This window comes from Oryctolagus cuniculus, chromosome 8 (assembly GCF_051225735.1).
Source record: "Oryctolagus cuniculus isolate XC-2025 breed Fujian yellow rabbit chromosome 8, ASM5122573v1, whole genome shotgun sequence".
Lineage (NCBI taxonomy): Eukaryota > Metazoa > Chordata > Mammalia > Lagomorpha > Leporidae > Oryctolagus > Oryctolagus cuniculus.
Window position 1 is genome coordinate 139309864 of NC_142874.1, and position 13069 is coordinate 139322932.

General features: G+C 60.2%; 1 protein-coding gene across 14 annotated transcripts in view; it reads right to left on the reverse strand.

The window, feature by feature from the left end:
* KIT (KIT proto-oncogene, receptor tyrosine kinase) overlaps positions 1-13069 on the reverse strand; it is a 69390-nt gene that overhangs the window by 40649 nt on the left and 15672 nt on the right. The window contains exon 1 of one of the 14 annotated variants that reach the window (XM_089301745.1): positions 7042-7141. The exons of 11 other annotated variants lie outside the window; for them this stretch is intronic. In XM_089301745.1, the coding sequence (XP_089157871.1) occupies positions 7042-7075 (34 nt within the window). In that variant the 5' untranslated portion in view covers positions 7076-7141. 14 annotated transcript variants of the gene reach the window in all.

Below are 13069 nucleotides of genomic sequence, written 5' to 3' on the forward strand. Positions count from 1 at the left end.
AAGAGGAGACCGTGAGATGCTCTGTGGCACGAAGTCACGAGATGCAAGCTTCAGACAGCGACCACGAAACCTGGACCTCAGAAAACTCACACCAGCAGATTCGCGCATCCTCCAATCCGTCTGTGAATTACAACCCGCAGGAGTTGTCACTGTGACCTCACCACGGGGAGAAAACCAGAGGCTGACGCGCAGCCAACCCGCGCAGAAGAGGAGCCCTCCACGGAGCTGGGGAGAAGGGGCAGGGGGCGGCCAGGAGCAGTGGGACGAAGGCACAAGGGCGAGGCACACTGGGCCTTGCTGAGCCGGGGCAGGGGCAGGGGCGGGAGCGGAAGGGACGCCCCAGCAGCGGGCTGCTTCCAGTGGGAAACCCCGGTCCTGGCGCAGGACGGTGGTGGCATCGTGCAGGAGCCCAAGGTCGGGCAAGACCACAGCAGGTGCACTGGGGCTGCCCGGGAGTCCATGGGTGCCATTTCAGTCCAGTGGGAATCTGTCCACGCCAAGGTTAAATGGTCAGGCCCCAAGCATAGACTTCTAGGGCCGTGGAAAACCAGAAAACAAACATGTAGTGCGTGGGAGACCTGTCCGCGCGCACACAGAAGGAAGCCCCCGCCAACCGACGGGGCCGGAGCCAAAACTGTCTTCCCACTTCCTGTTTGCCGCCCGGATAAACACTTCCCCGGAGGCACCAACGGCACAGCTCGGATCAAAAGGCGCCAGCAGCCCTGATGTGCAGGAGATAAGAGCCAGGCCAATTATAACCATTACAGCGTAGTGCGCACCGAGCGCAGAGGGGTCCGGTGGAGGGGACTCCCTGCACCCCAGGTCTCCAGCCACACCCCAGGCGGGGGACGCAGATTAGGTGGAGGCACTACTGTTTCAGTTACTGGTCCTTTAAAAAAAAAAAAAAGGAGTGGGGGGCTGGCGCGGTGGCATAGCAGGTAAAGCCAGTCTGTGCGGGTGCCACTTTGTGCCCTGGCTGCTCACTTCCGAGCCGGCTCCCTGCTGGTGCGCCTGGCGTGGGTCCCTGCCACCTGCATGGGAGACCGGGACAGAGCTCTGGCTGTGGCAGCTATCTGGGGGAGTGAACCAGCAGGGGGAAGATCTGCCTCTCCCTCTCAGTAACTATTTCAAATAAATTTAAAAAAAATACTAGTAGTTCCATGTGGAGAGACATACTGTTGACAGTAAACGCAGCCCAGAAATTCTTCCAGGGTTTGGACTGGAGTGTGTCTCACTCAGTTCAGCCTTCTCATGAGTTGATCTGGAGGACAGATAGATAGCTACTACAATGCAGGGACTCGCCGAGGCCCGGCCCCGGGGACGCCCTGGGTCCCGGCTCCCACACCTGGAAGATGACAACCCACAGCACCCTCCTCTCACCGAGTTCTCGGGAGAGAAAACTCCGGGGTGGCAACTGGTGCAGGAGCGGTGAGACTGGTGAGCTGTGGACAAACGCCGGCTCAACGGGGGAGCACTTCTGCACGCCGGGCCAGAGCTCGGCCCTCCATTAACGCTGCCTGGCTCTGTCCCCAGCTGGGCCGCCCGGGCAAGTCGCTCCCCAGGGCCGCCTCGGGGTCACCATCCGGAAAGTGGGGGCAGTTACGGCCCCTGTTTTTAAGACATGTAGATGGTATAGATGGTATAGATCTACACATATATAGAAAGGCAGAGAGAGAGAGAGGTCTTCCATCTGCAGGTTCACCTAGCAGGCGGCGCTGGGCTGGGCCAGGCTGAAGCCAGGAGCCTGGGACCCCATCCATGTCTCCCACGTGGGTGCACTTGGGCCACGCTCTGCTGCTTTCCCAGGCGCATTAGCAGGGAGCTGGGTCGGAAGTGGAGCAGCCGGGATTTGAACCGGCGCCAATGGCACCTCGCTGTGCCTGCACACAGACCTTCCTGGGAATAGAGAAATACTCAACACCTGTCAGGTGCGCTGATGAGGGCACTTCAAAAAAAAAAGTGTGACAAATGTTGTTAGAAGGTGTTTGCTTTGTTGCAAAAGACGTAAAAGCCAAGCACACAAGGGGTCTTTCTAACCTTCCAGGGCCATGGGTGTTGTGAAAAACCCTGCATGGATTTCAAATAAACTTATCTTCCAAGCCCACCGTGCAGGGACTTTGTGAAGTGCCCCACGCTCCACAAACAGACCCGCTTATCACTGCTGCCAGTCAGCCACACTCACCACTTCCCACTGTGAGAGGGGCTCTGCCCGCCTCCCCCTCCCCACGGGGGCCTCCACGCTGCAGGCCCCAGCCCAGCCCCTGCACGGAGAGTGGCCTTGAAGTCGTTTCATTTACTTCTTTACTTGGAAGTCAGAGAGTTCTCCCACCTTCAGGTTCACTCCTCAAAATGCCCACAACGGCCACCAAACGGCCACGCACAGCCACGTTTTCCCAGCATTCATCTCCAGATGCTTCCCTGTCTCTCTGGTGGTCACCCGTGCCACGCCCATCTCTGCCCAGGACCCCTCTCCTGTGGTCCCTGCGGGCGCCGGGCCGTGCAGCCTGTCCTCGTTAACTCCCACCCTCGCGGCCAGTGTGGCCTGTCCTGACCCCCCACCCTGTGCTGTATGTGTCTCTCCCCAGCCACATCCACGCCCAGTCCCACGGCGCCCAGGTAAGGGGCAGGGGGCCTTCCCAACCCCAGGTGGTTCATATACAATCCGCCTCTAGAGTTTCAAAACACGCTCTTAAACATATCACCACTTGGCTTTTATTTTCAAAACAAATGATTTGCAAGCTCAGCTCTCAAACTCCTACTACGAAATGAAAATAGCACCTTGATGGGGCGGACGGTGGATAGTGGATATTCCCTTTATTACAAACTATCTGCGATGTGGCTAGAATGGTCTCACAATAGAGGAGAGAGACTGACTCATGCTAAAAAAAAAAAAAATAGATTCGTCTTAAAGGAGCAACTCTCAATAAGGTATTCCAGCTGAGCTTTGAAATTGCTCTCAAATTGCACACGCCGAAATGTGTCTGGCAAACAGTGCGCTCGCGCCGGCTCTGCTCAAGTGTTTTACGCACATCAGGACTTTGTGCATTCGCAAATGCACTTCCCTAATTACGCGTGGCCAGGGCTAATATTACGGCTAATATGTTTTCTGTTCCCTGGATGCATGTTAATAATGAGCCCCCAAAAAAAACAACAACAACAACAAAAAAAGAGATGGCAAAACCCACGGCTCTGGGGCCCAGCTCCTGTAATGAGCTCTGGGGCGGGGCTCCCCAGGAACCTGTCAGTCACCAGCGATTCCAGTGCCCTGCAGGTGCTGGCCCTAAGAGAGCCCCTTGCTTTCCAAGTGCAGGGATGAATGAAGGGGGCCCTTACGGGCAGTCAGCAGCACAGATGTCAAGGCGAGAAATGTCCCCGTCTCGGCTTACAGCTCCCGGGTACTCACGGCCGCGGCCCACGCCCCCTCCCCCAGTACAGACCTCGCCCTGCCCCCCGCAGGTGCCCTCAGATCCCCAGCACCCCCACAGCAGCTCCAAGGTGGCAACAGCGCGGGTGTCGACCCTGGGTGCACACGCACGGCGTGGCAGGCACGTGCCGCGGAACATTCCAGAGACAGGAAGGAAGGGAAGTCCGACAGCAGCACGGGGAACCCGGTGCACCCGGACAGCGCCGTGCTGAGCCCAGCGAGCCAGGCACAAAGGCACGCTGTAGGACGTCGCTCGCCCGGGGGCCTGGTGGGGGCTCGCCCACGGAAGGAGCGGACCGGGCAGGGGAGGGCGGACGGATGAGCGGTTTCTGCTTGGGGGAGAAACAGCATGGAAGTGGGTAACAGAGGCGGCCGCGTATCTGTGAAATTAATGGCACCGAATTGGACCTTGAAGTGGTACCCACCTCGGGCAGGGAGGGGGGCCTAGTGGTGAGTGCGCCTGTGCCTCTGATGAGAGAGCCCGGGCTCAGTCACCAGTTCTGCGCTGACCCCAGCTTCCGGTCAGTGCAGGCCCTGGAGGGGCAGCAGGGGACGGCCGCAGGGACTGGAGCTCCTGCCACGCACGCAGGAGACCTGGACGGAGTCCCCCACTCGTGGCTTCGGCTCCGGCTGGGGGCTGGGGAGTGAACCAGCAGATGGGAGCTCTCTCTCTCTAATAAACCCATTTTTTTTTTAAAGCGTACGTTTCACGTCATGTCCACTTTACAGTTAAAAAAGAGAAAACAAAATTTCAGCAATTCCTCCAGGCCCAGCTAACGCCCAGTTCTTTCTCCAGCTGGGAGTTCCTCCGACGTTGTCAATCACGGTGTCTAATCAGAGGCTCCGCCCAGCTGTGCTGAGGGCGTGTCCCGTCCCCCACACCGCCAAGTGCACACAGTAGATGCTGATCGGGCAGAATGGTCTAGAAGCTCTGCTTTAACCACACCGGCCGCGGCCCAGGCACATCTGCGGCCCCTGGTCAGCAGGTGCTACTCCCTAGCTTACCCTTGCTCTCCCACCCCCTCGCTCGAGTCATCTGGTTTTGCGCCCACCCCTGCGCACGGGAGCCGCACCTGACATTGCGTTATGGACTCCTATAGGTCAACGTGAAGTCCACGTTATGAAAACGATGACAAATGAGTGTGTCACGGGGCTGAGAGCTGTGGGTGCGCTGTAACTCAGACAGACTGAGGGTGGCTCAGCCACAAGTCTCCCGTGGACTGAGGGCTGGCGAAACCCTGGGAGGGGCAGAGGGGCCTCCATGTACAAGCTCTTGGGGGACCTCTGTATTCAGACTTCGGCGGGTGCAAAATCCGAAACCGAAGTGGCAGATCTTGTATTTGGGGAGGGGCTCAGGGCAAGGAAGTTGGCTTAGAACTGCGGAGATGGGGGCTGGCTCTGTGATGCAGTGGGTTAAAGCCCTGGCCTGAAGTGCCAGCATCCCATATGGGTGCCGGTTCGAGACCCGGCTGCTCCACTTCTGATCCAGCTCCCTGCTATGGCCTGGGAAAGCAAGTCGTTGGGCCCCTGCACCCACGTGGGAGACCCGGAAGAAGCTCTTGGTTCCCGGCTTCGGACTGGCACAACTCCAGCCGTTGCGGCCATCTGGGGAATGAACCAGTGGGTGGAAGACTTCTCTTTTTCTGCAATTCTGGCTTTCAAGTAAGTAAATAAATCTTTTTAAAAAAAAAAAAAAAAAAGGAAGAAGAACTGTAGAGAATCTGTCAGTCAAGGCTCCCAGGCAAGGCAAAACACATGCCACCTGTCCATCTTTCATTTTCCAAACAAAAATAGGATGACCAAGGCATACTTGTATTTTTTTTAAAATAATGTGTCAACCAATAGACCAGCTCCAGACTTGACAGCCGGTGGAAGTGGCCACCCCCACTGGCGCTGGCACTCGGGGTCCCTGGTCACCTGCAGTGTCACCATTGCCACGACGCCTTGACACCCTTCCCACGCGTCTACAGCTGCAGGACTGGATTCAGGTTGGGGTTCAAAGCACGAAGTCCTTTCCAAACGGTCCCCGCTCTGGACACAGAAGGAAGCAGGCAGAGCCATGGCTGGGAAGAAATCCCACGTCGAGAGCTCCATTCTGGCTTTGGGGAAGCCGAGCAGAACGGCCATGGAGGCAGAGTGGCCGTGCTGAGCTAACGGCCCCGCAGCGCCCGTCCTGCTTAACCACGGTCGCTAATTAAAAGCCAAGAACCCACTGGGCAGCGCTGTGACACAGGCTAATCCTCCTCCTACACCGCCGGCAACCCATATGGGCGCCGGTTCTAGTCCCGGCTGCTCCACTTCCAATCCAGCTCTCTGCTGTGGCCCAGGAGGGCAGTGGAGGATGGGCCAGGTGCTTGAGCCCTGCACCCGCATGGGAGACCTGGAAGAGGCTCGAGGCTCGAGGCTCCTGGCTCCTGGCTCTAGATCGGCTCAGCTCCGGCCATTGCAGCCATCTGGGGAGTTAACCAGCAGATGGGAGACCTTTCTCTCTGTCCCTGTAACTCTACCTCTCAAATAAATAAATAAAATCTTAAAAAAAACAGTGGAGGACCAGTCCGTTACAGTATCCCTGCTACGCTCTAACACTTCCGTGGGAACAGTCGGGATGAGACCAGGATGGAGCAGGCCTAGAGATGGCCCACAGCACCCAGCAGGCTTCGAGACAGACAGCTGACACAGGAAACAAAGCAGGGCTGGGGGGAGGGGACGAGCTCCCAGGAGGCTGCCGTAGCCCTGTACATCACTCAAGCAGCAGAGGCCAATGGCCGCCGTGGGGCAGACGGGAACCCACGGCCTTGGCCAGGAGGCCCACGGCAGGGACACGTGGCCACCAGCTCTCAGGCAGCCCCGAAGGACACAGAAGGCTGGGGCAGATGGGCCGCGAGAACCACACCAGGAGAACTGCACATGTGTGTGTGCGTGTGTCTCTGCCTGTATTCTCTGGGGCCCAACGCCCCCAGAGCAATCGGCGGTCTGCACACGGGGAACCTGTTGTAAGAAGGGAGGAGACCCTGTCGGAGATGAGGCTGGGAGCCGCAGACCGGCACCTCGGCTTGCAAGGAAGAACATCCGCCCGTGCCCTGCCACTGACAGGCGACAGCGGGAACAGCGGCCCACGCTGCAGACACACGGCTCCTCTCAGCTAATGCCATCGAAGCCCAGGGAGGGACACAGGCTTCCTGCTCGCTGGGCACAGAGACCGCCGCGCCCGGATCCACTGCACACGCGAGCACAGCTCAAGGGAGACGCTCAACATCCTACAACGTGTGTGTCTTCAGAGACCAAACACAGCTTCCCCAGCGTGGTCCCGGACCAGGTCAAGGGCAAAGGGCGTGGCGACGGGTCTCAGGGACGCTCCTAGCGTTTTGCTTGCGGACTTTCTGGGGGACCAGAGGACAACAGCACCCACTAATCAGGAGTCTTTGGAGGCGCTTACCTAAGCGTTAGCGGGAAGTACCTGGGCAAGCCTCACCAGCGGCCCCGCCCCAGCAGAGCAGCCCCCTCCCCCGCCCCCGCTCATTCCCCCCACCCAACAAGGGCCCTGACCTCACCCCTCCCACTTCTCTACTTCCTGCTGAGCAGAATTATCATTAAAATCAACTCACTGGGGTTCAGACCTGAGACAAACCGTGAGGAAGTGCTGGGCTTCATCGCCACACTGCCACGTCTCTAACCGCAAACTTGCGTTCAGGGCCCGAGAAGCAAAACAACTCCTTGGCATGGGGCAAATTCATCTGGCTTTCAAAAACTAAAGAAACCAGGATGTGCCCCCATCCCACACCTGAGCGCCTAGGATCGAGTCGCCTCCACCTCTGATCCAGCTTCCTGCCAGCGCACCTGGGAAACAGCAGGTGGTAGCTCCCGAACTCGGGTCCTGTCAACCACAGGGGAGACCCGGATGGAGCTCCTGACACCCCACTTCGGCCTGGCCCAGTCCTGGCAGTAGTGGCCACCTGGGGAGTGAACCAGCAGATGGAAGGTCTCTCTCTCCCTCTCCCCATCTCCTTCTCTATAACTGCCTTTCAAATCAATAAAATAAATCTTATATAAACAAAAGAACCAGAAATTCTGTAGCTGCATGCAGGTCTCAGTGTTACAGCAGGGCCAAGATATTCAGTGGACATGCCAACGCTGGTTCAACGTTCGGGGCGGCCTGCAGTTTCAAACACTAGAAATTACCACCGTGCAATGACCTGCCTCTTGAGAACCAGTTAATCATAAAATCACCAAGACTATAGACTGCAGCACCGTTTTTTAAAAAGTAGCTCCTGGGGGCCAGCGCTGTGGCGTGGCGGGTAAAGCAGTGCTGGCTCCCATATGGGCGCTGGTTCATATCCTGGCTGCTCCACTTCCCATCCAGCTCTCTGCTGTGGCCTGGGAAGGCAGTGGAAGATGGCCCAAATCCTTGGGCCCCTGCACCCACGTGGGAGACCTGGAAGAAGCTCCTGGCTCCAGATCGGCACAGCTCCGGCGGTTGCAGCCAATTGGGAAGTGAATCAGCAGATGGAAGACCTCCCTCTCTCTCTCTCTCTCTCTCTGCCTCTCCTACTCTCTCTATGTAACTCTTTCAAATAAATAAATAAATCTTAAAAAAATAAAAAATAAAAAGCAGCTCCTTACCTGTCTTTCAAGGTTGGTCTAACCACGATGAACTGCCTGACAGGACGGAAGGGAGAGAATAAAGCGAATGGGAGAGCCTTGGTAACCAAGGACAGAGCTGGTGACACAGCAAGAGCTTAGGAAACGCGTCTCCCCTGGGAGGAGCCGGCGTCCAGGGACACGAAGGGGCTCACACCCCCACCCGGGGGCGCAGGGCAGGCAAGAGCCTGGGGCGGAGAACCGTGCCTCGCTGAGGGCGGCCCCTCTGTGATGAGGCGGCAGCGACACGCCTTCAGCACACAGGGGGCTTCTGCCATCGGGTCTGTTCCCAGCGCGGTCGGCTCAGCTGACAGCATCCAGCTGCAGCTCCCAGACAGCAGCCAGGGAGGTTCAACACTGTCACCGGTCACAGGGGCGCCGTGGGAGATGGCCCAAGCGTGGCCTGACGCGAGTGCTCAGAGCACGCTCAGGGTGGCCAGGCCGTGCTCCCCTGTCCAGAGGGGAGCGCCATCCCCCTGCCGAGGCTTCATCCACAGGGAGTCTACGGCGTGGAAGCCACCGGCAGGCAAGGGCACCTGCGGTTAGGACAAGGAGGCTGGCAACCGGAGGCAGGGCGAAGAGAGGGCGGGACAGGGTTCCTGGGGCTCAGGCTGCAGGCCTGGGAGTGTGGGGCTCAGCTGCACCGGGCCTGGGCAGGGGAGGGGAGAGGACCCGGGGAGGAGCGGGGGCACCGGGAGACTGGAGGAGGCGGTTTGCACCGGCAGGCCTTGGAACCTGGGATGCAGGGGCTCAGAGGGCGGCCAGGGCCACAGACGCCCTGCAGCCTCACCAGCAGCCAGGGCGGTGACCAGGAGTGTCTGTGACAGGGCGCAAGGGCAAGGAACAGAGAAAGAAGTGACAAGACCAAGGCGGCTGGGGACAGGAGCAGCTGGCAAGGACTCCACGGCTGAAGGGCCCTCTGAATGGACCCCGGCGTCTCTGAGGGCAGAGAACGGCCCCAAGCCTTCAGTGCCCAGGGTGGGCGGGGACAGAGTGAGGAGGGGCGTCCTGGTACTGGCATCACATCCGCGCCCGGCTGCACCAGGAGCAGCTGCAGAGCCGGGACGGCACAGACGCTGGGCGATCGCCCCAGGAACTCCAGGCGAGAGAGGGGTCCGGGCATGGGCACGGCACGGGGAGCCTCGCCCTGCAGGGCTGTGGGGCAGGGGCACCTGGGGGCTGACTGGTGTCGGCGAGGACGCTCAGAGCCACTGGAGACAGTGGCTGATGTGGGGGTGCGGGTGGGGGAGGGGACAAGTACCCACAGAGCTGGGTGACAGGGAAAAGCAGAAAAAGACAGGGGCAGGACAGGGAGCGAGGTGGACAGGGTTCTAAGCTGCCCTGCCCAGGGCTGAGGGTGTGGCCACAGGCGGGGGCCCACTGCGGGCTCCAAGGGGCAGAACGCAAACAGTGCCTCAAGCCCCCAGCTCGGGCCCACCCTCGTCGGGAAGCTACCTGTGGCTGTGGGGAGCCCGTGGTCCTCCGTGTGGGTCCCCCACCCCCCGGGCCAGGAGGGATGTCCCTCTGCCAACAGGAGGGGCCGGGCCGCCCGGCCACCCAGCTGCCCGTGTGAGCTGCCGGGCGGACGAGACGCACCTGTGGTCTGGGCCCTGCCCGCCCCTGCTATTTCCTGCTGTAACCGCAGGGACAAACTCGGCACTAATAACTCTCCCGGGCCCACGGCACCTCTCCTGAGGCGGCTGCACTTTCTTAGACTCCTGCCTGGGGCGACCGTGACGCGGGCAGATCCTGCAGCCCTCACTCCCCGCTATGACGCGTGTCCCACTGGGAACAGACACTTCGCTTATTTATTCGAGGCGGGGAGAGGGAGACAGATCTTCCATCTGCTGCTCATGCCCCAAATGGCCACAACGCCCAGGGCTGGGCCACGCGGAAGCCAGGAGCCTGGGACTCCATCCGGGTCTCCTAGGTGGGTGGCAGAGGCCCACGAACTCGGGCCACAGCAGGGAGCTGGGTCAGAAACGGAGTGGCCAGGACTCAAACCAGCACTAAGACACACCAGCGTCACAGGGGTAGGCTTAGCTGGCCATGCCACATCGCTGGCCCCTGGAATTCCTTCACACGGCCCCCTGCGGGCTGCCCGGCCTTGGCCGAAGCCTGGCCCCTTCCTTCTGCTGGGCTTTGCCCTAGGAAAACCACACCCCAGACCCAGGAGGTGCTCAACACCCAGGGCTTCTCAGGAATCTAGGGGGTGGGGGGAGAGGGTCTTTCACTTTCCCCAGGCTGCAGGAGACGGCAAAACTACCCGATGTCTGGTGTCCACTATGATACGCAGCATGTGTGCGTTTCCAGTAAAACACGTGGGGCCAGTGCTGTGGCATATCGGGTTAAGCCGCCACCTGCAGTGCCGGCATCCCATATGGGTGTCAGTTCGAGACCCGGCTGCTCCACTTCCCATCCAGCTCCCTGCTGTGGCCTGGGAAAGTCCTTGGGCTCCTGCACCCATCTGGGAGACCCGGAAGAAGCTCCTGGCTTTGGCTACTGCAGCCAATTGAGGAGCGAGCCAGTGGATGGAAGACCCCTCTCTCTCTGCCTCTCCTTCTCTGTGTAACTCTGATTTTCAGATAAATAAATCTTTAAAATATAAAAAATTAAAACACGTAACCACACATTTTCGCTCTCAAGCAATTAGTGAAGAACACAAAGAGGGAGGAAAAAAAATGTCCCGGTGGAACCGAGTGAAAGCTGTGGAAGTGCAGCCGTGGCCAAGGCGTCCGGCGCCCCAAGGCCCCCCTGAGGCCCCCCCGAGGGCGTGTCCGCCCCTGAGGACAGAGCAGCAGAAAGGCACCCGCACTAAGATCCAGGACCTGTGCCCGACACCTGGACACCTGGGCCGTGAGAGGGACACAGAGACAGCCCTGGGACGGCCCTGGGGCTGCACACAGGCGGTCCCCCAAGGGGTGCGAGGGAGTGGCAGGGACTCTCCTGGGTATAAATCACACACCTGGCCGCCTGCCTTGTGTTTAAATTACTGTCGGGACACAGACTCCAAGGGGGGGCACCACGTGGCTCGTGCATCCGGGGACCACCCGGCACTCAGCCAGGCACCGTGCAGAACTTCTAAAGGCACACGCCTTCCCCACAGCAAACACTTTCACGGGGGCGCCCCACTTGCTCAGCCTGAGAGAGGTGAGCCCAGCGCTTGAGACGGCCACGGGGAGGGCGGGCCTCCCGGCCAGGGCGCAGGCAGGCGGGGCTGGCAGCACCAAGTACAGCACCCATCCCCGCGCAGCAGGGAGGAACGGACTCCTCCGGGGGCTTCTCCCGCCAGCCGAGTCGGCTCCTGCTGAGGACACACAGGTTCCCCACACTCTGATTTCTGGAACGCACTTCTTGCTGAAGCAGGAATCAGATAAGCAGCACCAGGACTGCCATCCGGTAAACCCCGCCCCAGGCCTGCACCGTCTGCCAAGCCGGGCTGGAGGGAGGAGCGGGCAGGGGGCTCCCCACTTCCTCCCATGCGAACTGCCGTGACTCAGAGGACAGAGTGGACCGGAGGTCGGGATGCGGGGCACAAGCCGGCACAAAGCAGCCCGGGTGCTCAGGGCACAGCTCTGCACCGGCCCAGCACCGACGGCCCCCTCTCAGCCCGCCCAGGGCGTGTGCAGGTGAAGCCGAACGCATCACCGTCCCACTCCCCCCATCAGGAGGCTCTGTGACAGGTGGAAGCTTCTGGAACTATGAAGCAGCAGGACACCTCGCGCTCAGGTCCTAACACAGTGAATGCTAACGACTCCAAGCAAGGATGGACCGGTTCCCCGGGGGCACAGCCGCCTGGCTTCTGCCTGCACACACAGATACACACACGCGCGCACGGTGGGGTGGCAACTGGGGCATTCAGGACAAGTTTTAACGATGGCAAAACACATAAGAGCCAAGACTGACCATCTGAACGACAGGTCAGGAGAGGCGAGTGGCCCGGAGCGCACCCACACGGCCCTGCGACTGTCATCGCCGTTCCCAGAACCCTGCTGCTCCATAGACTGACAGCCTGCCTGTGACACACGAGCTCCCCACGGCCGGTCACCAGGACTGCTCCAGGAGGCCCCCACGGCGGGCACCGCACACTGCCCGCTCTAGTGTAGCAGCAGGGGTCAGCACTACCCCTTCCCTGTTCCGGGCTGAATAGTATTCCACCGCGCTCACCCATCCTCCGCCCTAACCTGCCGGTGGCTTCCCGTGGGCAGTTCGCACACCCTGTGCACACCGTGCCCCACACCTCGGAAGGGCCTCCGACTGGGCCTGGCAGATAAGGAGCTGCCCTTCCCCTCGGCCCCCCGGCGTAAACCAGCCGCTTTTCTTTCTGTTCCCACGTTCACGTGTCACTTCCCAGCCACAGAGCTGCTCTCCGCCAAAGGAGTTTGAAAAACAAAAACCAACGAATCTTGCCCAGGCAGCTGCTGGTGAGCCGGGCGCTGTGGATAACCGGAGGCCACACCTCTACCCGAGGCCCAGGTAGACACCTCCCCCAGTCCTGGGGCCGGCTTGCGTGGAAGGGGATCTGGGCTTTGGGTGCGCGAGAGAGCCAGCCCCCGGCGGGACAGGGGGGAGCCAGTGCGTGCGTGGAGGCAGAGGGGCCTGGCGTGCCCTGGACGTTCCCGTAACACACGAGGCGGCTGTGGGCGCCTGCATCCCACGCCGAAGGGCCAGGTCAGTCCCAGCTACTCTGCCGCCAGTCCGGCTTCCTGCTAACACGCCTGGGAAGGCAGCAGGGGGATGGCTCAAGCGCCCGAGTCCCCGCCACCCACCTAGGACCTGGCACGTGGGGAGTAAAGCAGCAGGTGGGAGAGTTCTCTGTCACTTGATTTTTCAAATCAATCAACACACACACACACACACACACACACACACACACACACACGCTGGTCTTCAGGAGGTCACGGGTGGGGCACGAGGAAGGGGGCCGTATTCCATATGCACACAGCATGAATGTAGCAACACGTTAACTCCCGTTGTCCTGCAGGGCTCTGTACACTCTCCTTGCAA